Source organism: Leptonotus elevatus, chromosome 3, assembly GCF_054856555.1.
Source record: "Leptonotus elevatus isolate MCC_2025b chromosome 3, RoL_Lele_1.0, whole genome shotgun sequence".
NCBI classification, from domain to species: Eukaryota; Metazoa; Chordata; class Actinopteri; order Syngnathiformes; family Syngnathidae; genus Leptonotus; species Leptonotus elevatus.
In genome coordinates this window covers 25,957,540-25,981,730 of record NC_141241.1, presented here as the reverse complement: position 1 = coordinate 25,981,730, position 24,191 = coordinate 25,957,540, and the positions used below count along the sequence as shown (strand labels likewise).

Genomic DNA, 24,191 nt, shown 5'->3' with positions numbered 1-24,191 from the left:
TGAATTTATGTCAACAAATCTCTGGTTTTAGCTTTTCCTTAATTAACAATGCAAAACGTCTCCACTCAGTCAGTGCCGAAGATCCCCCGATGGCGGTGGTGAGGAAGTTTGTGCATCTGTTGGATCACAGTGACCAGGACTTCCAAGAGGAGCTGGAGCTGATGCGGCTCCGCGAGGAGGTGGTCACCAACATCCGCTCCAATCAGCAGCTGGAGAATGACCTGAACCTGATGGACATCAAGATCGGTCTGCTGGTGAAAAACAAAATCACCCTGCAGGATGTGGTGTCACACAGCAAGAAGCTGACCAAAAAAAACAAGGGTCAGCTGTCAGATATGATGATGATGAACAAACATAGAGGTGGTCTCAAGGCCCTAAGCAAGGAGAAAAGAATCAAATTGGAAGCTTACCAGCACCTCTTCTACCTATTACAGGTACTAACTTGTACTACTTTGTATTATTGCATCATTGAAATTGTGAATTTGTATTTTTGCATCCACTTCATCTCTCCGATGATATTCTAACCACCCATTATTGCCTGTTGTCAGACCAATCCAACATATCTTGCCAAGCTGATCTTCCAGATGCCTCAGAATAAATCAACAAAGTTTATGGATTCTGTCATCTTCACCCTCTATAATTATGCCTCAAACCAGAGAGAGGAGTACCTGCTGCTCAAGCTCTTTAAGACTGCCTTGCAGGAGGAAATCAAGTGAGTAGTGTAATTAAATAAGGGCTTTATAATTCATTATTGAAGGAAAAGTCCCCCCCCACCAAAAAAAAAATCTACAACAAAATGTTCTATGCAGCCCCACTAGTCTAAATATGGTATTCTGGTTAATATTGCGTTAGTGGAATATTAGTTAAACAGCAAAATCCTGCCATTTTTATCAATATCAGAAGGCAGCCATTTTGCCACTTGCTGTCGAGTGAAAATGGCATCACAGTTGCTTAGGTCTCAGGTTAACAATCACAGATCAGCTTCAGACAACAGGTTAGCTGTGATTGGTTATTGCCTGAGCCCTGAGCAACTGTGGTGTCATCTTTAGTCGACAGCGAGTGGCAAAATGGCCGACCCCTGAGATGGATAAAAACGGCTTGATTTTGCATCATAACTCATATTGCACAAATGTAATGTTAATCAGAATGTCATGTTAAGACTAGTGAAGTCACATCTAACATATTATTGTCAAGAAATGTTTAAGGTTGACTTCCCCTTAAACAATGCATATACTTATAATTAAATGCAAATATTTGACACATATTTGAAATCGACTTGTACAATTGATATCATGCAGGTCAATCCAAACTGTTTATTTTCCATTCTGCTACTAAAAAGATTAGTGCAATTTTTTTTCTTACAAAGTGCAATGATAAGAATATGATTCCAAGCTGAAGTTAATGACAGTGCTCTCAAGGCTGTAGTCTGAAATCAGAAATTCAAGTTGACCGTATCAAAAATTGTATATTATTATTTTATAATTGTTTGTATGTTCATTTGCGAATTCAAACACTGATTTTAGTGATGAGGACGTAGATGAGGTTTTCTTCTGAAGACTCTTCTGTGATTTTGTACAAGTATCTCTTTATAGTGGAATAGTGTAGCAGTAGCACAATTCCAGCACCTGCCAGATCTTTCTGGAGGGATCGTGCAGTCAAATGTGTGTTTTGACTTGCTTTTTTCACAATCCTGCAAGTTGTTCCTTCCTATATTTTTCTTGGTCTTACAGTTCTTGCAAACTTCCACTGTTTCTGATGACTGACATTTTCTAATTACGTTCCGAACCGAGGATATTGGCATACGAAAACGTTTTGCTATCTTCTGTTCTTATAGCCTTCTCCTGCATTGTGAGGGTCATTATTTTCAGTTTCAGTTGTTGATGTAGGCTTTTCCTGACATTTTTTAAATACTCATTGTTGGGGCAAGGTCAGATGCATTTTTAAAAAACCTTTAAGAATCTTTCCATTCAATAATTGTGAGCAATCCCTGACATTATCTCGTCTCAGCTTTCCAAAGGGGGCAGTGCATGTTAAAAACGCTATAGGGTACCCAAACTTTTGCAGACACCATTATTTTTGTTTTTCTATTATTTTGAAGGTGGAAATGATGGAAATCAAATCTAGCTTTATTTGACATGTAAGAATGTCTCATCTGTAATTTGATGCCTTTTGGAAATGTTTCCATCTTTCTTGGGGTTGTTTATGCACAATAATAAAAAAATAATAATACCCATTGACCTCACAATACTGCTACATCTATTTCTTCTAAAGACAAACTAGCCTTGTGCTTACTGATGCGCTAACGTTACCTCACTGTCTATTCTCGTTGCAACATGATTTGCATTCATGTGATAGTGTAGGCTTGAAATGCCTTGGTAATAAGCAAAGTCTTTGTTGCACAAATTGTGTAACCATGGTCTTCAGGGCATTAATACCCCCCAGATACAATTTTGCATTTGCCCTCAGCCGAGCGTTTTAGCGTGCTAACGTCACTTATTTTGTGCATCAGTGTCATAGGTAAGCCAGAAATTAGAGCACTGAGAAAAGTCATACGTTTAAAGAAAAAAAACAACAACTTGTGATTAAATGTGTTTGTGAGGATAAGCGGTTCAGATAATGGATGGATTGTTTTGTTCTGTAATTAATTCATCAAAATTAACGTGTCCCGAGCCTAATTTAAAAACAATTTACAACATATTCAAAGGTCTGTGAATGTTTACAAATATGTTATATTAACAAACAAGTGATGAAATTAATAGAATTGCTGTAAAAGATAAAATACATTATTTATAAATATAAACATTATGTATTGTGCAATGCTAAAGGAAAAACTTGGCAAAAAAAGGTGTTGCATAACCTTCCACGTTCATTAACTGTCTGCAGGTCAAAAGTTGACCAGATGAAGGAGATTGTCACAGGAAATCCGACTGTCATTAAAATGGTGGTAAGTTTCCACCGAGGTGCGAGGGGCCAGAATGCACTGAGACAGATCTTGGCCCCGGTTGTGAAGGAGATCATGGATGACAAAGCACTCAACATCAAGACCGACCCAGTGGACATCTATAAGAGCTGGGTCAACCAGATGGAAACGCAGACTGGGGAGGCCAGGTGAGATCGAGGGGAGATTGTCAAAAGATTTTATCATTAATTAGACAAACTCATCCAAGTCAATATTTAAATGGTACATGACTTAAGTCAGTCCGTGAACGAAAACAACATACAAATATGTTTTTTCACATTTTGAACCTGTCTCCTGTTATCTTAGTAACATGACTGTAAGACAACTACAGAACGCTTTGTCAACAGTTTTTTTTGTGACAGTGTAGTCGTGTCTCTACAAGTGGGCCACTGGCACCCTTGCTACATACATACATACACTGAGCCAATGCCAACTACCCATTTGGTTTCCATATGGATTGTGTTTTCCCGTGTGTCGTCAGCACTTCACCAACTTTCTGAATTGCATTTGTAATTTAGTGTATGTATCCCCACGTGTGGTATCGCTCTTGCACTATGTACTAAGGTTAGACCATTACGCAGTGGACACTGGTTCAATTCCTGGTCTGAGCGACATGTTTTTGCAGGTCATTCTTTCCCTCTCTAATGCTTTCTGTGGAAACGTAAGATGCCCTGTTGCAAAAAAAAAAAAGTTTTTGATTCAATGCGATCGTAATGTGTGTCTCATCAAAGCATTTAGGTCATTAAGTTATGTTTAGAAATGATTATCTATTTCAAAGGCAAAGTTAAAAACAAACCAAGAATCAGCAGCAAAAAGCTCATTTAATAATAATAATACATTTTATTTATAGGCGCCTTTCTGGTCACTCAAGGTCCCCTTACAACAACAGTTAAAAACATAAATACATTTGTCACATCATTTTCAAGACTTGCGTGTGTCCAAAAGAAGACGCTGAGGACGTTTAACGGCTGTAATGTATATGCCAAGTCCGGAGTGGCGCTGTAGCGCAGCCACAGGGATTTTCCGTAGCAGAAGAATCAGCGAAGAAGACGAACACTTTTTTTTTTCTAACTTTATTGCAATCTACAGAACAAACATGGCTTTCCATGTATCAAAACAACATGAAAAAGTCAAACACAGGAGAAGTGACAATGGCGGGTGATTCAAGTACAACACCACTCGTTGAACGTGGGAATACAGAAGCAAAATATTTTGCTGCAAAAGCATAAGCAAGCTAAGGATGCTGCGCAAAACGACTACGGCAGGGCTATCCGCCATTGTTGTTGACAGAATGACGGTTCGCGCGCAGTCACGCGAGAATTGGCGCACTACGTTATCAATGTGCGACAATGCGTCGTCATCGAGCTGCGACCATTATGTCATCACTGGAGGAGTGTCCTGCATATGGTGTCCAAATGGACGCGTACGGGGCGCGTTTTGAAATCTTTCCACTCTGGAGCCCAGTTTCAAAAGTGATCGGTTTCAAGTTCGAAATCCGCCTAAACGGTAAGAAACCTGTGAGCATACATTGAAACTGGCTTCGTGTGGACGGGGCCTAAATGCAAGCAAAGTAACGAGACAATGAGAAACATTTGGACATGACACAAGTGGCTAAGGGATCTGATTGGTAGACAAAAGAGACAGGGGCTTACAAACAGGTGGACACAAAACCATAACAAGAAAGACATGAACCGCAAGAAAACAAGACATTACATGATGCAAAACCAAATACGAATCTCAACAAACAAGGATCATGACATCAGTTTCTTTACATAACAGTCTGCTGCGCTTTACGTATCTGTTTGTGCTATATCTGCCATGTTCATTCTCAACCATACCTTATTGTTTGATATACTATTAAACCATTTGATGTTCAGTAAGAGTGTGTAACATTTAATTTCTAAGTCACTGACTTTGTTTGGAAAAATCAAATTGCCTATCACAATTCAGCAAAATTCAGAAAGGCTTACTCAAGAACACTTTCAGATATGGGTAGCTGTATTTTCTTCAAATACAATTAATTTTTTCAAGAGTTACTTGGTTGTTTATTTCACACTCGATGGGTAGCTAAGCACTCCAGAGACCCAACTATTTCTATACAAGCAATTCACCAGTCAATTTTGTCACCCTAAATATTTAATTATTTGCTATTAAAAAATATCCAGTTTTTACAATAAAGGCAACATTATACTTTAAGAAACTACTGTACGTCAAAGTATCTCTTTTTCTGGTTACCTGTCGTCCACAGTAAACTGCCATATGATGTAACGCCTGAGCAGGCAATGTCCCATGAAGAAGTTCGGAATAGACTGGAAGCCTCCATCAAGAGCATGAAGACGATCACTGACAAGTTCCTTTCTGCCATCATTGTTTCTGTTGATAAAATTCCGTAAGTATATAGTGTCTTTAGTCAGACAATTCAAATCAACATGAATTTAACTTGAGTGCAAATGCATCTGACTCTGACCACTGATGTCATTTAGGTATGGGATGCGCTTCATTTCCAAGGTCCTTAAAGACTCCCTCCATGAGAAGTTCCCAGATGCTACAGAGGATGAACTGCTGAAGGTTTGCTGACTTCATCCCGACATTGTTGTACGCAACACAGTCTCTAACTCACGTGCTCCCAAAAACGTATAAATACGTTCTATTTGGTTGTTTTAAGTGTCCCAAAGACGTATTTCTAAGTAGTTTTTTTATGCTGGAGAATACAGAAGGCTTTTATGCAGCCTATCAACTGCAGAGAACGGTTGAATAAATGGGAATTATTACAAAACCGGCCAGCAGATGACAGCAGAGCAAAATAGATCAACCAGGGCAATGTTGAAAAAAGCTCATTTACCCACAGATTTGTGAATAATGATGAAACTTAGCTATATTCTAATGCTAATTGCTGCAAATCGGAAACATAAAAATATACTTTTTTTTCCTGATGAAAGAAGAGACTCTAATCTTTCTTTTGGTAGGTTCCATGTTTTTATAGCAATAGAACACAATATTCTGTGGGTCTTGCAAAATCCAGTAAAACAGCCGGGAGCGAAGGCGGTTGCTTCCGTAAAAATGTCTGGGAGTGAATGAGTTAAAGTAGAGTGTAAAAAAATATATATAAAAAAATTAAAACTGTAATTTTCCGGCAGCTGGGGCACCCAAAAAATATATAACTTATTCTTACTTACTTCTCATAAAAAACAGTTGTTTTCCATAAATAAAATACAGTTTATAGTTGTAATTTCAACAAGTTTTTGCCTCATCAGGTTGTTTTTAATGTTAAATTAGAAACATTATCGCATTTTAAAAACAATTAAATTACCTAGAAATATAGTATGTAAACATCGCATTACGAATAGTAATGCATACAATTACAGAAATGTGCTGTTATTGGTTGTTTCTAATGACATGATTTTATTTAAAGAGGTTGTATGATCATTTGTGTTTGATGTAATATAACAGTATATGACACAAAAAATAATGTGATTTTTGACATTTTTCAAAACATGCTAACAAACTGTTAAATAACTAGATATTGGGTTTAAAATTGTGACAATTTACTAAAAACAAAAATAGTGATGTCATGTTATTTTACATTCAGCATCACAGATTACAGTCTATTTATGAAAATTAAATGACATTTTTAAAATATAGGAAAAATCTGTAAAAATCGAGTAAAATTACATCAAAATGTGGTTATTTTATTTTTTTAATATTTATTTTAACAGTGTAACGCTTCATATTAATTACAAAAATATTCGAATATTCATTTTATACTCAGATGAGACATATCAGACTGAGGGGGTTCACCACTGTCGGAGTATTCGGACCCCATCTACACCCAATCAGCCTGTCCCAATTCCACATTTTCTGCCACATGTAGTATTCAGTAATGTAGCACCCTCCCAATTGTTTTTCCCTGTTCCCTTTTCTCTTCCGCCTGACCTTCTTGTTTCATAATCGTGTCCTTGTTTTGTCTCTTAAATTTCTGTTTCCACCTTACCAACCCCTCGGTGTTGAGGCGTACCTCTCTCTCCTCTCTAGCTGTTGTCACAAGGTGAGCTATCTTATTCATCTCTCTGACCTCTTCCTCCTTCTGCACAAGCTGTGTTCTGATACCCTCTTGCATCAACACATGAACATAATTGTACAGTCTTTCTTTTGTTTCAATAATATGACAAACATGAAAAGATACAATTTGAACTGTCCTCTTTGTAACAAAACCATTTTGCTATTTCAGATCGTGGGCAACCTTTTGTATTACCGTTACATGAACCCGGCAATTGTTGCCCCGGATGCCTTCGACATAATTGAGATGTCGGCAGGTGGTCAGCTAACAACTGAGCAGCGCCGAAACTTAGGTTCTGTCGCCAAGATGCTGCAGCACGCTGCCTCCAACAAGATGTTTCTTGGAGATAATGCCCACCTGAATCCCATCAATGAATATCTCAGCAACTCTTATCAAAAGTTCAGGTACGGTATTTTTTTGATGTAGAAAAAAAACGTTGAGGAACCTTTTGTGATTTGTGCTTCACATTGTTGCAAATGTAATGTACCTTTTTCTTCACAGGCGGTATTTTTTGACGGCGTGTGACGTGCTCTCACTTGAAGATAAATTTAATGTGGATCAGTATTCTGACCTGGTCACCGTCACCAAACCTGTCATTTACATCTCTATTGGAGAGATGATTAACACGCACACAGTGAGTTTGATTTTGCCTCAATATCTTGCATCTTTCTAAAATGACCCTCATAATGGCATTTCCTCTATTGTAACCCATAGTTTTATCATCAGTGTCATATTTTGTCACTTATGATTTGACTGTTCTTTGCTATTAGCTTCTTCTGGACCATCAGGATGCCATTGCACCAGAGCACAATGATCCCATTCACGAGCTTCTGGAGGACCTGGGAGAGGTGCCCACTGTGGAGTCTCTCATTGGTGAGTGGATATAAAAGTCGGCAGTGATAGGAAAATGAAAAAAAAGCTCTCAAAATACTTGGCCGGTTAAAGGCAGCAAGAGCCAAAAACAAGGAGACTGCAGTGAAATGATAGCAAGTTCAGTTGAGATCTGAAATTCCTCACTCAAAATCTCTTGGTGGTATTATGCATTTTAAATTCTGTGTGTCTGGACCCAGCTGTTCGTCATAATTGCAACCAATCAGTACAGTGCAAGTGACACAGTAGTGCTGCCTATTTTAAGAACAGGCAAGTCTTATATTATTCTGACAACTATACTATAGAAAGTTGAATTCAGTTGTTAACATAAACTGCCTCGTCCTGTGAGCTGTCTGGGAAAGGCTCAAGCTCACTAGCGAGTGTGGTAGAAAATAATGAATAAATAACAGCAACCAGAAATAGAATAATACATGTGTTGTTGTGATTTTCGGAGCGTCCTCGTCAGGGATCGCTGGAGCGTGTTACTCGTAAGATTTTTTTTGGGCCGCAGTTTTGACACCAGATGTCCTTTATGACGCAACCCTCCCATTTATCTGGGCTTGAGGCTGGCAGTGGCTGGGTATTGGGGCATTGGCTGGTAATCGAACCCACGTCAGCTGCGTGTACCACAACAGTGCTAGCGCAGTGACTGTGCAGGAATAAAATACACAGATGAATATAGAACATTAGAACTGTTTAACTTATTCACTCCCAGCCATTTTCACTGAAGCAACCCCTTTCGCTCCCGGTTGTTTTACTGGATTTTGACTGATTATGCAAGGCCCACAGAATATTCTGTTCTATTGCTATAAAAACATGGAACCAACCAAAATAAAGAATTGAGTCTCTTCTTTCATCAGGAAAAAAATATATTTGTATCTGTTTCCATTTTGCAGCAATTAGCATTAGAATATAGCTCAGTTTAATCATTATTCACAAACTTGTTGAAAACACTGGGGAAACGAGCTTGTTGCAACATGACCCTGGCTGAGCTCTTATACTCGGCTGCCATATGCTGGCCATTTTTTGTAATTACTACCATTGCTTTAGGCGACCACTTCAGGTCAGAAGCTGCATCAAAGCCTTGTGTACTGTATGCTCTAGCTTAAAAAAAAACGTAGACATACATTTTTAGGACCATGGTAATATTTAAAATTGAACATTTTATATGTTTTTGGGAGCAAATGAGTTAATGGTCAAAGTGTTGTTATGCTGTGTTAAACAGGCGAAAATCCTCTTTCACCCGGTGACCCCAACAAAGAGATTATGGGCAAGACTGAAGTTTCTCTTACACTGACCAACAAATTTGATGTCCCTGGTGAGGCCAATAGTGAGGTGGATGCCAAGACCCTCCTACTCAAGTAAAGTTTATACTATTTCATTATTTATATATATATTTTTTATAGCTTAGATCAATGTAACTGCTTCACAAATTCATTTTTTTGTCACGTCATTTTAGCACCAAGAGGCTGATTGTGGATGTGATCCGGTTCCAGCCTGGGGAGACTCTGACTGAGATACTGGATTCATCAGCTGGTCCAGATCAGGTCAAAATATACTAAATGTTTTCTTGTCAGTCAGTTTTCTTGTCAGTCAGTTTCACTGAGTTATGACCGTAGCCAAACCAGACCTCCACTAGAAGACAGAGAGCTGCATCTCACCACTATCACCACAGCCCTACCACCCAAAAGAACCCAAACATACACAAGTAAAAGTTTAAGAGATCACTCAATGACAAAGATCAGAGTCTGGGTACAAAGCATCACGTGCGGAAACACCATCTCACAAAGACGTCTATACCAGGATCAGATCGCACACTGCAGTTCGGGAACTCCTGTCCTCATGCTAATGTGAAACTATTTGCTTTGAGCGCACCAAATCTTAATTTGTGTGTTTCTGATAAGACTAAACAAAGTCATGGTGCAATAAAAAAAAATTGCGGCTACGCTTACTATGTTTTGTTCTGTGGTAACAGGAAGCAGAATACCAGCGTGTTATGCAGAGGAGGGCCATCCGTGATGCGAAGACTCCAGAGAAGATCAAGCAAGTCAAACCAGTGGTGGACGACAGCCTAACATTGCAGGGGAAAAAGGAGAAGATCAGTAGTAACCTGCAGCGGCTAGCAGAGCTTGCCAAAGTTAATCCTGAGAACCGCTATCAGGACCTCATTAACGACATAGCCAAGGTTAAAAGAATGCAATATAATCAGGGGTGCGCATAAGTGGTGCGCCGGTGCGCATGACCATTTTATGTGCGCCCCTGAATATAATCTTGTTGTCAATTATCAAACCGTACATTGCATTAAAATTTGTCTGTGTATTACAGGACATTAGAAATCAGAGACGTTATCGCCAACGCAGAAAAGCTGAACTTGTAAAGCTTCAGCAAACCAACACAGCCCTGAATTCAAAGACCAAGTTTTACAATGTGCAGATTGATTCATACAATCAGTATATTAAAACGTGCATGGACAACTTGGCCAGTAAGGGCAAGTAAGTGTCTTTTTTTATTCATCACTTCATATATTGAGCCTAAGAATCTTTTGCTGTATGCTGAATGATTATTTTCTTCTCAGGTTGTCAAAGCCTGGTGCCAACAAGGCCAAGAAGAGTAAACAAGTTTCACAGAAATACACTGCCTCGCGTCTATATGAGAAGGGAGTACTGATTTCAATAGAGGATCTGCAGCCTAATCAGTAAGTTTTGCACTTGCCAAAAAAACATATTTGTAACCTAAAGGGGAAGTCAAACCAAATATTTTCTTTACAATCATGTTCCTAAAAACGGCATTTTGAATAATCCGTTTGTGGACTATAAATTGACCCCCAAAATCCACCCATTTTTATTCTCGGGGCAGCCATTTTGCTACTTGCTGTCAACTGAAAATTACATCACAGTTGCTCAGGGATCAGGTAACGACCAATCACGGCTCAGTTTGCTAACGTCACATGACCAAACTCAGACAGGTGAGCTGTGATTGGCTGTTACCTTCGTCCTGAGCAACTTTTCAGTCGGCAGCAAGTGTCAAAATGGCCGCCTCCTGGGATGGATAAAAACAGATGGATTTTGATGCTTAATTCATATTGCACAAATATAATCTGAATGTTGTGTTGAGACTAGTGTGGGGGGGGGGGGGGGGGCGCATAAAACATCTTAGTGTAAAGCATTTTTTTGTGTTGACTTCCCCTTGGTGGTGTTCAAAATGGAGACACCACCCACATTATGAGAGAGTACAAACCCCAATTCCAATGAAGTTGGTACCTTGCTTAAAATGTAAATAAAAACAGAATATGGTGATTTACAAATCTTTTTCAACCTATATTCAATTGAGTACACTATGTTCAGACTGATGAACGTTACTTTCTTTTTGCAAATATCTCACATTTTAAAGTGGAAGCCAACTTTAAACATTTTTTGACAATAATATGTTTTATGTGACTTCACTAGTCTAAACATGACATTCTGATTAATATTACATTTGTGGAATATGAGTTATGACGCAAAATCCAGCCATTTTTGCCCATCTCGGGGCGGCCATTTTGCCACTTGCTGTCGACTGAAGATGACATCACAGTGTGGCTCAGGTTTCACGGCAACGACTAATCACAGCTCATCTGTTTTCTGAAGCTGCGCTGTGATGTCATCTTCAGTCGACAGCAAGTCAACTGAATGCAATGCATTTTTAAAGTAATAATGGGACATATTAATAAATGTGTGGGATTTAAATGTTGAATTTTGAACTATGTCAATGGGTGTTCTTTAGTCAAGTTAAAAAGTTATAGTATTGTTGCTCTCCTCATAGGTTCAAGAATGCTATTTTTGAGATTTCTCCAGCCGAGGCTGTTGGTGTCTTTGACGTGAAGGCGAAGTTCATGGGGGTACACTTGGAGACATTACAGTTAGAATATCAGGTACGCTATTTTTTTACAAACAGACTTTTAGTACAATTACTGTAAGTGCTTTACTTCATTTTGATTTTTCTTGATTCTTTTATTGCTCTCAGGATCTTCTCCAACTGCAGTACGAAGGTGTGGCAGTGATGAAACTCTTCGACAAGGCGACAATAAATGTTAACCTACTTATTTTCTTACTCAACAAGAAATTTTATGGGAAATAGAGGGGGAAAAAAGTTCATAAGAAGGCAACAGACTGATTTGACCACAAGTAGGCTTTCTGAAAGCCTTGACCTAAATGATTATGGTTGTCTAACACTTTCCCCGACGCACTTGTCTTATGTGCCTTTGCAAATATATGTTTTTTAATTTTATTTTAAATATGTAAATCACCATATGAGCTTTGTTCCTAATGGTCACTTTTTGTGGCACTCAGACCAACAAAACATATATTTGCTTGAGAATTTTATGTAATGCAGCCTTGGCAGATGTTAAAAAGTTGTATTTTTTTCTCTTAAAATATGAACAATATCTTGTGCACAGGCTTTGATCACTTATAAAATAGATGTTTTATGTAACGAGATTGTGTTTTTGTTTGCCGCTTATTAATTTGCTGACCTGACTGATAAAGGCTTGATAAGCACCTCTTTCAGCAGGGCTGTGGAATAAGTATATTCCTAGACTTCTATCTGGGTATTTGTGTGTTTTGTATTGATTAAAATTGTGTATATATATATACATTCCAAAGAAACAACCCAAAAAAGATAAACAATATATTGTTGTTGTTTTTAAACCGTATTCACAGATTTGGATTTGAGCAACCTTGCCCTATATGTGGAAAAATATTTTCTATAGCAACATCATGTGACATTTGATAAGCTGGAACTGCGGCCGATATTCTTCCTATCCAATAGATTCAACGTAAATCATCTTAGAAGCAAACGTCTTCTACTATCTAATTACCCAGACTACTAACAAACAATTTGACGCAGCTGAAAGTGAAAATGAAAGCTCCTTGAAGTCAGAAGCCAGCTTCTGCCTTGGCTTCCTTTTTTCATCCTGAAAAAAGTCTGGCTTTGAAAGTCATCAGGCCTCAACATTCCTGCACTTTCTTATATTGCTTCATTTGTATTTTGGCATTTGATTTTTCATTTAATTAGATTTATTTTCAAATCTCATGTTCATTTATGTCATAAGGGAAACATGATCATGTTACAAAAGTAAAACAAGAAAAAAGAATGTCTGTTTTATCTGTACAACATACAATCTAATGGATGGAAGATGTTGACTGGATGCACATTTTATTATGTGTAAGTTATAACAGAAGCAGAATTTGTACACATTTGAGTTTATGTAGGGGTTTTGTGAGTGGAACACAGTCTATTCAGTATGAATGAACAGTTTGTGATTTATTTGTCAATACTGTACCTGTAAGTGTGCTGTACCTTTATTTGATTGCTTAACAGAATATTCTATGCCGAATTCACTTTGAAACAAGACCGTAAATAACACGTTATTATTGCAGTACTGTACGTTCACCCGAATCAGTTTCGCGTGATGGCCAGCCGTTGTCGCCTCCGTGTGGTCTTTGGGAGAACAGAAGGAATTTAACAAGGCAATGTTTTTCTCGCAGCAGAGACTGAGACTGGATAACAAGCGGACGGGTCAGACTTGCTTTTATTCCAGCCGTGTCAACCGACATTTAGTGAGTGTGGTGCAACCAAATTCCGGCACCCCGGCAGAAGAATTTGTCTCAATTTGTGAGGAGGAAATGAGTTTTAACCTTTGACGTCGGTTGTTTCTCTTCATGGAGTCATCGGGTCGGAGTTTGAGGTCTCCTGCTGCTGTCCGTGGATTAACGCAAGACTCGATTTCGCTGTGATCTACATGTTAAAGTGTGAATTTGTGAACGATACCCTTGCTTCAAGTGCGCGCGTGGAGGAGGTTTTTCCTAATTTTGTGGTCGGAGAAACTCGACACTGAGTGAGTCCGGATAAGACCAGCGGACACTTGTTGAAATACAGTTAAGCGAGAAAAGCTTGGCTCCATTGCTTGGGAACTGAGCTAACATTGTTAGCAAGGTATTTGCTAACGGGGCACTCTACTTTTTCAAAACTAAATATCTAGAGCGAAACGTACACTGATACGTGTCTCTTAAATGTTTGCCGAAGTATCGACAAGTTGGCAAAGTGCTTTTGTGCAAAAAATGCGGATTTGACAGCAGTTAAGCTAACCTAGCTACTAGCTGCAGCTCCTCTTATATCCGTTCACCTCCATATTATGTTGTTAGCTTTGACAGCTAAGCTATGTCAACGTCAAACTCGTACAAGTGGATACTGGCAATGTGTCAGTATGAAGTTTTATTGTATCATTAACTTAGCTTTATCGAAACGCCACTGTGAGAAAAATAATCTTTCTCAGTGAAAGTCGTCGTCATTAACCTGCAAACATTTAATATTTGCAAATACTCAATTTTTTTTTTTTTTTTAACCGTTTCGCCATAATCCTAACGTTGATCTGCATATGTTGTACTTTTCCAATGGAGTGCCCACTAAGAGACCTTTAAACTTATATTCTAAGCACCACGGCGGACTTCTCTTCCAAAGTAGCTGAAGTTGTAGAACGATGTCCGGCTCCCCGGGCACAGGGGGCTCGAACCCCAGGAAGTTCAGTGAAAAGATTGCCCTGCATAACCAGAAGCAAGCAGAGGAGACGCGAGCCTTCGAACAGCTGATGACGGACCTCACTCTCTCAAGGGTAAATACTCTTGTTATTCTGTTGTCTTCTTGAATGAGACTTTGGCTGCTCTGAGACCGAAACAGTGTCTGCTGCAAACCCCTAGAATTTGACGTGATGTGTAGGTTTTAAATACAGCAAGGATCAATTTTGAATGAAACAAACTAAAAACTAGAAAATTGTAGCTATCCGTAAAACAGAAAATGGGAAAGTAGTTTGTTGACATCACATCAGTGGTCACTAGTTTCCCTTGCTCTCAAGTACTCCAAAGGGAGTGCAATCTCCTAAGAATTGTGCTGAGTTTGCATTTGGTCATTCACATCTTTTGGCTGAATCCCTTGAGTTTGAACCCTTGAGGGGCTCCACTGGGAGTGTGGAATTTACAAAGAACTTAAAAAAAAAGGCTTTACATTGCCATATACCGACAATGACTTCAGTTACAATTATGTGTTTGTTCAATCACTGGGTCATTTCATGTTAATTCACACACACTCCACTCCCCTGTGACACCTATTCAAATTGCTTGGTTTTTATTCTATTATGGCCTCATGATGTCAATAGAGAGAATCCGAAGTTTGAGCCTCCGAGCTAAAATGGTTTTCGAGTTACGGCCCTTGTGGGTGACACGCCCACTTTTGGCATCCGGGAATCACACACAAAAATTTGGACCATATTTGGAGGCCCCTATCTTGTGTTCCAATGTAGGTATAGACTTCTAAATTGCTTTCTATGTATTCTGACTCTGTCTTTCATAATCTTCACTTAAAAATAGCCTACATGTATTATTTGTAGAGATATTAACCCTTAAAAAGTGCATTTTTTAAAATGACGCAATACATTTTGTTGTCATTTTATGGTTCCATATCTTGGAAATATTTTGTGTTAGTGGGGTTTCAACATATTTATCATCATATTTGTGACTCCTACTATGTGATTAGAGAGTTTCAAGTCACTCAGGCGTTTGGTGGGGGTACAAGAGGGCTCCAATAATGGCTACAGGATAAAATGACCATTTCAGCCCCCCTACTTCAGGCCACAAGTTGACCATGTGGGCACATGATGATCGGAAGGAGATTCCCCCCATCAACAGTCACCTTTCATCAACATTTGGAGCCAATACAAATAATAATAATAATGCATCAGATTTATATAGCGCTTTTCTGGACACTCAAAGATGCTTTACAATGGATACATTATTCATGCACTCACACATTCACACTCTGGTGGCGGTAAACTACGCAAGTAGCCACAGCTGACCTGGGGCAGGCTGACAGATGCGTGACTGCTAGTGTGCGCCGCCGACCACCCCCTAACATTTGCACCATTCATACAACAGTGTGAGTGGCACTGGAGGCAATGTGTGAAGTGTCTTGCCCAAGGACACAGGAAACCTTTTCTTGCTCAACCGATTAACCTACCAGGCTAAGCATCACACCCACCCACCCACCCACCTCATCGATGAATATGAACCAGTGCATATCGTTCGTTATCCGCATGTCATGTGCCCACATGGCCAAGAACGGGGTTCAAAATGTTAATTTTGTCCCGTAGCCCTTCTGTACCCCCACCAAAGGCCTGAGTGACTTAAAACTCTCTAAATACATATTAGAGTTCCCAAATATGATTATAAATCAGTTGAAAAACTTGAAACACTACCAACACAAAACATTTCCAAGATATAGACCCCTAAAATGTCCCATCACAGCCTATGCTGTGATGCAGACACTGTATCGGTCCGTTGTGGTAAAGGAGCTGAGCCGGAGGGCAAAGCTCTCAATACCAGTCGATCTCTGTTCCAACCCTCACTATGTTCATGAACTGTGGGTCGTGAATGAAAGAACAAGATCCTGGAAATGTGTTTGAGAACGAATGAGTTAAGGGATTAGCCGATCATCGATTTCCCCCAAAATGAAGGAAATCAGCACCGATCCCGGCCGATTGATCGGTGCACCCCTAGTAATTAGTAATAACATTATTCATCATTTAAAATAGTTTACCGTTTCAACTACTTTTATACTCGCGTATTGTTGATGATTAGCGTTACTCATTCCACTCTTCACTTCATAAATGTTGAGTGTGTCGTGGCAGTTAATATATTTTTTGTTTGATCTCAGCTTGTCTGTGTAAAATTGGAATTGCGGGGTCAGGATTAAAGCCACATTGATTCTTCTCTTGTGTCCGACCACACTCTTTGAACACAGTATCTGTTTGGATGAGGTGTTCGAGTTAATCCCCATAAAATCACATAGAGCTGTCTATAACAGGTGTGTTTTTTAACGTGGTATAAATTCTGAGAACATTTTGTGAATTTGCAAATGCCGAATCACACTTATGTGGTGTTCACTTTTCGCTGTCTCACAGCATTTTTATCATATGTAATTAATTTTAAGTCAGGGATTTTTGGCTATACTGCAGGTGCAGGTTTTGACGGTGATCATTTTTCTACATGGCCTGTTCCTGCAGACTCATGTAGTAAGTGCGAGCCAGGAAGAAAGAGTCCATAAAAGAGTGATCTTCATTTGGGATAATTTCACATTTGGAAAGATAACAAAAAATAAGGTATCGTGCAAAGTGTCTTCTGCAAAGCTGAAATGACCTACATGACTGCACGGCTATGGTAAAGTAAACATTGTACGCAAATTTAATATACCAGCCCACCAACACTAGTTAGAATGTATTATAATCCCTCCACGGGTGGTCAAAGATAGACACGACCAAATGGAGTGTACATAATGAATATATGGTCACTATTACGCGGACTTTAGTCTCCAAGGGGGGGTGGGGTGTTCCTGGAGCGTAACCCCCATGATAACTTAGATAATACTGTACTTCTCTTGACCTCAAACTGAGTCAACAGCGCTTCTGTTATAGTTGCTGCCTCGTAGTGCACTCTTCTTCTTTTTTTTGACCCAGTATCAAGATCAGCGGTTACATTTCTCCATTTCTCCGTCGTGGGGACGGATTTCCGTCATTTTGAAAATGAGACAAGGGTGCACCTCATAAACAAAATCCCATGGGGACTGCACGTTTGTTGTTTATGATCCCATCACTAAATTGACATTGCTTTCACGCAATGAATTGATTAATTTGGAAATACCACCTTAAAAATTATTGAAAAAGTATTGAATTTTAATATCTGGGTGAGATCTTAAATTTCATGCGGTGTGTACTTTTTCCTTGGAGAAGCAGCAAGCCATATTAGGAGAAGTTGTCTGTCCCTAGAGTGCAGGGTGGCATTGCGGACGGGACATGTCGAGAGTCGAGTCCTTCACACACTACGCGGCCAATTTGAATGTAGGAGAGGAAAGAGGAAGTTTTAATCGCATTTCACAGTTTGGAATTTACTCACTGAAGAAAAGGAAAAAGTTTGAACTGTCAGCGTGATGCGACGTCCTGCAACGGAGGAGCTAGTTGTAACCTGCTACATGCTAACGTGAGTCAGAGTTCCACCTTCCTTACGTATCACGCACCAATGTACTATTTAACTCTTTGACTGCCAAGCATTTTCAGAAAAGGGATGCTGTGAGTGTCAGCTGATTTAAGCATTTTAACTGATCTTTCAAGGTTCACAGAAAATTGTCTGTTTGGACTATGGAAACACACATACTACCAAATGAAAGATTGAACTTTCATCTTTCATCAGAAAAAAAAAGTTTGTTTCTACCTTATTCCGTTCTTTAGTAATCAACAATAGAAAATGGTTAGTTTCACCCAAATGCGCTTGTTTTGGACCAAAATACGGAGAAATCAAGCTTTTAGTGAAACGATATTATTTCATGCACTCTAGTGAATTTTACACTTCTTTTTGTCCATGAATGATGCCACAAACACCTAAATAGTGCTTTACTTCTATAAAACACTACCACCAAGAATGAAAAAGTGTTTTTTGATAGCAAAATACGTTTATTTACATTCAACAGTGTAACAATTTGACAACAATTTTGGCAAACTATTTACAAATGTGTGCAACTGTGGTACTATTTACAATTATGTGTATGTTTCAACGACAGTTTTTCTTTTTGTGTAACACTCCCCTGCGTGCAAGGAGACGCAACAGGATTTGCACAACAGATTAGTTTCACTGCGATTGCCTCTTCGCGTGCAGAGGCTACACTTTCTTGCCGGCCGTTTTTTCCGGGGAATAGCAAGTATATACTGCAGTGTGTGTTGCCATCAAGTCTACTATCAGGATCATGATACGGTTACGTTACGGTGGTGTTACGTCTGGCTTCCTCATGTCCTTCAGTTCCTATACCGGGTGGTAGATGTTCTGATCCATCTTATCCACTCCATTCATGGTGGCATCGTAGTCCAGAACCAGTGTCTTCTCCGGGATCAGACTGTACCCGCTCCTCCGATGAATATGCATTGGACTCGGGGTACTCTCCATCGTCTGATCGAATGTCCGCTTGTGCAGGTCCGCGTTTTCCGGCGTTAGCATCGCTAGCCGGTGAGGCTTTATGACGTGAGAATAACGGCCGCGTCAATGCTTCCAACTGTGGCGTCTACCTCGGGAGTCACCATCATCATCATCATCAATGTGCATTGGTCGATGCTTTTCGACTACTCTCCATCGTCCGATCGAATGTCCGCTTGTGCAGAAGTGCCCGGTCGGTTGTGCTGCGCGTTTTCCGGCGTTAGCATCGCTAGCCGGTGAGGCTTACTACGTGATCATAACGGTCGCATCAACGCTTCCAACTTCGGCGTCAAGCTCGGAGTCACCATCATCATCATCGTCGACATCAATGCGCTTTTTAGTATTGATCGATGCTTTCCGTCTTTGAAAAAAATGCTCAAGCGTGAGCTGCTTGCAACCGGTCGCCATTGTTGCTTCATCAGCCATTGTCCCCTCAACACTCTAGCTCCGCCTCACGTCTTCTACTGACGCCCACCCAATCTTGTCCAAAGAGAGTCATCGCTGCCATCTAGGGGCCAAAACGAGTCATTATACTAACTAGATCTGCTTGATACTTTCAGCACAGCTGCCCAAGGCTTTCCTCCACCCGTTTCCCAAAAAAACCATAGTGAACGTCTTTTAACGTCTATGGCGTCCCTCCGTAGGTTTTTACTAAACGTTATTTAACGTTTATGGCAGTCAAAGAGTTAAGCATTTTGACTGATCTTTTAAGGTCCACAGAAAATTTTGTGTTTGGACAATGGAAACACAGATGCTACCAAATGAAAGATTGAACTCTCATCGGAAAAAAAAAGTTTGTTTCTACCTTATTCAGTTTTTCAGTAATCAACAATAGAAAATAGGTTAGTTTCACTCAAATGCTCTGTTTTGGACCAAAATACGGAGAAATCAAGCTTTTTGTGGAACGATATTTCATGCACTCTAGTAAATTTGACACCTTTTTTTTTTCATGAATGATGCCACAAACACCTAAACAGTGCTTTACTTATGTAAAACACTACCACTAACAATGAAAAAGTGTTTTTTGATAGCAAAATACGGTTATTTACATTCAACAGTGTAACAATTTGACAAAACAGTTTGGCAAACTATTTACAATTGTGTGGATGTTTCAACTACACAATTTTTCTTTTTGTGAGGTATATCGTGTAAAACTCCCCTGCGTGCAAGGGGACGCAGCAGGATTTGCACCACAGATTGGTTTCACTGCGATTGCCCCTTCGCGTGCACTTTCTTACCGGCGAGTAGCAGGTATATACTGCAGTGTGTGTTTGGCCATGTTGTCATCAAGTCTACTCTCAGGATCATGATACGGTGACCTGGTGTTACATCTGGCTTCCTCATGTCCTTCGGTTCCTATACCGGGTGGTAAGAGATGTCCATCTTATCCGCTCCATTCATGGTGGCATCGTAGTCCAGAACCAGTGTCTTCTCCGTGATCAGACTGTACCCACTCCTCCGATGAATATGCATTGGACTCGGGGTACTCTTCATCGTCCGATTGAACATCCGCATGTGCAGAAGTGCTCTGTTGTGCACCACGTTTTCCGGCATTAGCATCGCTAGCCGGTGAGGCTTTACGACGTCAACGCTTCCAACTTCGGCGTCAACCTCGGAGTCACCATCATCATCGTGCTCTTTAGCATTGGTCGATGCTTTTCGTCTTTGAAAAAAATGCTCAAGCGTGAGCTGCTTGCAACCGGTCGCCATTTTCGCTTCCTCAGCCATTCTCCCCTCAACACTCTAGCTCCGCCTCACGTCTTCTACTGACTCCTACCCGATCTTGTCCAAAGAGAGTCATCGCTGCCATCTAGTGCCCATAAATAGTCATTATACTAACTCGATCTGCTTGATACTTTCAGCACAGCTGGCCAAGGCTTTCCTCCACCCCCCCCCCCCCCCCCAAAAAAAACAACAACAACATATTTAACGTCTTTTAACGTTTTTGGCGGCACTCATTTGGATTTTACTAAACGTTATTAAATGTTTTTGGCGGTCAAAGAGTTAAACACCATATTAACAATACAAATGTAAAAACTAGCGACTGGGATAAAAATTCATTTTGCGGTTGATGTAAATCTGTAAATGTTGCCTTCATAAGCGTTATTTTTCCGCTTTACCCCATTTCACACGTTATGATGGCAACACCTGTTATGGAGAAAGCAAATCTACTTCCCTCATGAGGTGAACACAACAGCTCACCACCCATCCGTGCCCATCTATCTATCTATCTCCATCTATCCATCCATCCAAATGGGTGTCAATTACACATGGATTTTCGTTATTTGCAGTCCGGCCCGGTCTCTATTTCTGCAAATAGGTGGGGTCCACTGTTACTGTCGAATACTTGTCACATTTTCATCACTAATTAATGCCTACATATTATTTAAAAAGAATCAGTGTGCGCCCTACTGCCCTGCAAAATTTGTTAATTGACCGCAATCAAATTTAAATCTGAAAAAAAATTCAGCGAATAATTTTTTTTTTGCTTTAACCCTTGTTCGAGATGCATGCACTCAATTCCTCACAATCGTCAGACTACTTAAAGATAATAAAAACAACTCAAATATTACGCTCATTCCTACTTCAAACCTCTAATCAGAACGTAGTCTGTGTGTCCTCATCACTTGAACAATGTGATTCCCCCCCCCCCTTCTTTTTTTGACTAACAGGTGCAGTTCCAGAAAATCCAGCAGCTCCGTTTGTCTCAATCACGACCACAGTACTATGGCGGCTCTTTGCCCAATGTCAATCAGATTGGCAACACAAGCACTGAATTTCAGGTGGGAAGTCATCACCTAACATATTCACAACTCTATAAAAGTGTCACTATGCTTTTAACACACTAAGTTAGTGTGTAATTACTCATACTGCCCATTTTGCTGGAAATCATGTAAAGCAAATGTCCTAAAATTGCTAAAAGTTATATTGTTATACACAGTATAACTCTGGAAGTAGTTAACTTTTTTTGCGTGTTTATGAGAGGGTTTCTTTTCTTTCCAGTATAAAATCAAACGTAATATTTTACATTTGACATTTTCTAGGGATTATATCTTGTTCAAGCCATTTCTTAGAGAAGGACTTCTATTTTGGCCTGTGCACACTCCTATATTATATGTGCATTTTTCTAGGGCTGCTCGATTATGAAGAAAATATTAATCATGATTCATGTGGTAATAATTGAAATCACGATTAGGACGATCATTTGTTCTTTGGTGCAAATCAAGAAAAGGTTTACATGTAAAAAAAACATTAAGACAAATCAATTTCTTTGAAACACTTTAATTATGCAAGTTTATTTTTACCAAACAATTTATTAAATTAAAGTGTAAATATATATATTTAAGCAACTCAAAATTAGTATTAAAAATATTTTATTTTAGTTTATGATTATGCCAATTTTGTAATTGTCGAGTGTCATCACATTTTGATTAATTGCACAGCCCTATATTTATCTGGGTGCTTTAATTATTGGCCTGGCATACTCTGGTGCTTTTCTTTTAACCAGAGGACTTCTATTTAACACAGTGGCAAACATTACACTGCCCCAGCTTTTTTGGAATGTGTTCTAAGTTTGATTATTTTTTTGCTAAAAACACAGTTTATCAGTTTGATATTTTGCAGTATATTCAATTAAATAAAGGTTTGCAAATCATTGCATTTGTTATGAGTTCGGCAATGCCGAGTAAACTGAATCCCAAAGCAGACTAAAAAAAAATTACAAAAAGGTTTATTAAACACAAGGCGCACGAAACACGTGAAAAGGACAAAAGACGCTCGCAACTACAAGAGAAAAGAACACAACAGCTCGCCAAAAGGTCGGCCTAAAAGTTCAACACAAAAGGACTAAGTTCTAGATACAAAAGATAACGTACTCACGGTAGCAGGGGTAAACGCGAAAGAAAAAGAAAAACTTAGCACATGTATTTAACAACAAAGAGCACTAAACACTGACAGCTGCCGGGCACATGGGAGAAAGCAAACAATCCTTTGGCAGCAGCACGCTGCTGCAGCCACCCTTAAATAGCTGCTGATTGCAGATAGGTGACAGGTGTGTTGCCAGGGCACCGCCCACTGCTCCCCTGTACTCTGCAATAGGGTACAGGACACCAGATAACAGACATAACAGTATTCTGTTTTTATTCATGTTTAACACAACGTCCCAACTTCATTGGAATTGGAGTGTACAGCAGTCTATATGTAATAATGCAAACAGGTGATTTTACATTCATATAGTTTTCAAATCATCATAATAGCAGTTACAGCACACTTAGGAAAAACAAAACTACAATGTGGCCTGAGACAGTGATGAGTAATAATACACAATGGCAATTGTGTACAATTTATTTTAAAGGGGAAGTCAACCCAAAAATGTTCTATAGAATTCTATGCAGCCCCACTGGTCTAAACATGGTACTCTGATTATATTCTCGGCAAAGCTTGCAAACGTCACATGAACAAACTCAGACAACAGGTGAGCCGTTAAGTCGACAGCAAGTAGCAAAATGGCCGCCCCGTGAGATGGATAAAAACAGGTGAATTTTGCTGCTTTATTCATATTTATTCAATCAAAGTACTGTGTTTAGACCAGTGGGGCTCCATAAAATATTTTATTGTGAAGAACATTTTAGTATCTTTGTTATTGTTACTTAAAATTATCTAGCATTGGGTTTATTAGAACAGTTACAGTACAAAGCCCCTTTCACATTTATTCCCATTTGAGGTCAGAACAAAATTGTTATTACTGATACCATTCAGTGAATTTTTTTCAATGTTGTTGAGTTTGGCTAAGCCCATTCAGAATAGTATTCAAAGTGTCATTCCTTGTTAGAACTGCTGGCTATAATTGAGTATCCCTTTATATGTGAATGCATTTTAAAAACGGCAGTCTAATGCCCACGTTGTCTTTTTCTGTATTTGTCAGGGAGGCTTTCCAGCAGGATTGGATTCTGTAAGAGGTACTCGCCACCACGGGCTGGTTGAGAGGGTCCACAGGGAACGTAACCGCATCAACTCTCCTCATCGCAGGCCCATTGACAAGCATGGACGGCAGATATCCTACCAAATCTAAGTCTTTAAAAGTAGGATTTGTGACGCAGATAGAATTTTCATCATTGCATGTTAATCTGCTGTTCATAGTGTGGTTTGTAGTTATGTTTGTAAAGTAAGAAATAAAGACCTGTAATGCAGTTTTAAGAGTGGCTACACAATTGTAGGCAGTCATAGCCTCTTAAAGAGAATTAGACACGTTGATTGAAGG

General features: G+C 39.4%; 2 protein-coding genes across 4 annotated transcripts in view; both read left to right on the top strand.

Moving 5' to 3' along the window:
* iqgap1 (IQ motif containing GTPase activating protein 1) overlaps nt 1-12,361 on the top strand; it is a 50,779-nt gene extending 38,418 nt beyond the window's left edge. Inside the window, exons 23-37 of the mRNA XM_086072046.1 lie at nt 70-434; nt 549-712; nt 2,884-3,108; nt 5,208-5,348; nt 5,443-5,527; nt 7,188-7,420; nt 7,518-7,650; nt 7,787-7,889; nt 9,112-9,247; nt 9,346-9,433; nt 9,862-10,071; nt 10,212-10,378; nt 10,462-10,581; nt 11,688-11,796; nt 11,889-12,361. Of these exons, the coding sequence (XP_085928172.1) occupies nt 70-434; nt 549-712; nt 2,884-3,108; nt 5,208-5,348; nt 5,443-5,527; nt 7,188-7,420; nt 7,518-7,650; nt 7,787-7,889; nt 9,112-9,247; nt 9,346-9,433; nt 9,862-10,071; nt 10,212-10,378; nt 10,462-10,581; nt 11,688-11,796; nt 11,889-12,002 (2,393 nt within the window). The 3' untranslated portion in view covers nt 12,003-12,361. The remainder of the gene's footprint in view (nt 1-69; nt 435-548; nt 713-2,883; nt 3,109-5,207; nt 5,349-5,442; nt 5,528-7,187; nt 7,421-7,517; nt 7,651-7,786; nt 7,890-9,111; nt 9,248-9,345; nt 9,434-9,861; nt 10,072-10,211; nt 10,379-10,461; nt 10,582-11,687; nt 11,797-11,888) is intronic.
* A 1,019-nt stretch (nt 12,362-13,380) lies between these two features.
* Nucleotides 13,381-24,191, top strand: part of crtc3 (CREB regulated transcription coactivator 3) — a 45,057-nt gene continuing 34,246 nt past the window's right edge. For 2 of the 3 annotated variants that reach the window (XM_086072049.1, XM_086072047.1), the window contains exons 1-3: nt 13,381-14,535; nt 21,604-21,714; nt 23,856-23,987. In XM_086072049.1, the coding sequence (XP_085928175.1) occupies nt 14,404-14,535; nt 21,604-21,714; nt 23,856-23,987 (375 nt within the window). In that variant the 5' untranslated portion in view covers nt 13,381-14,403. The remainder of the gene's footprint in view (nt 14,536-21,603; nt 21,715-23,855; nt 23,988-24,191) is intronic. The other variant, XM_086072048.1, reaches the window with a different exon arrangement.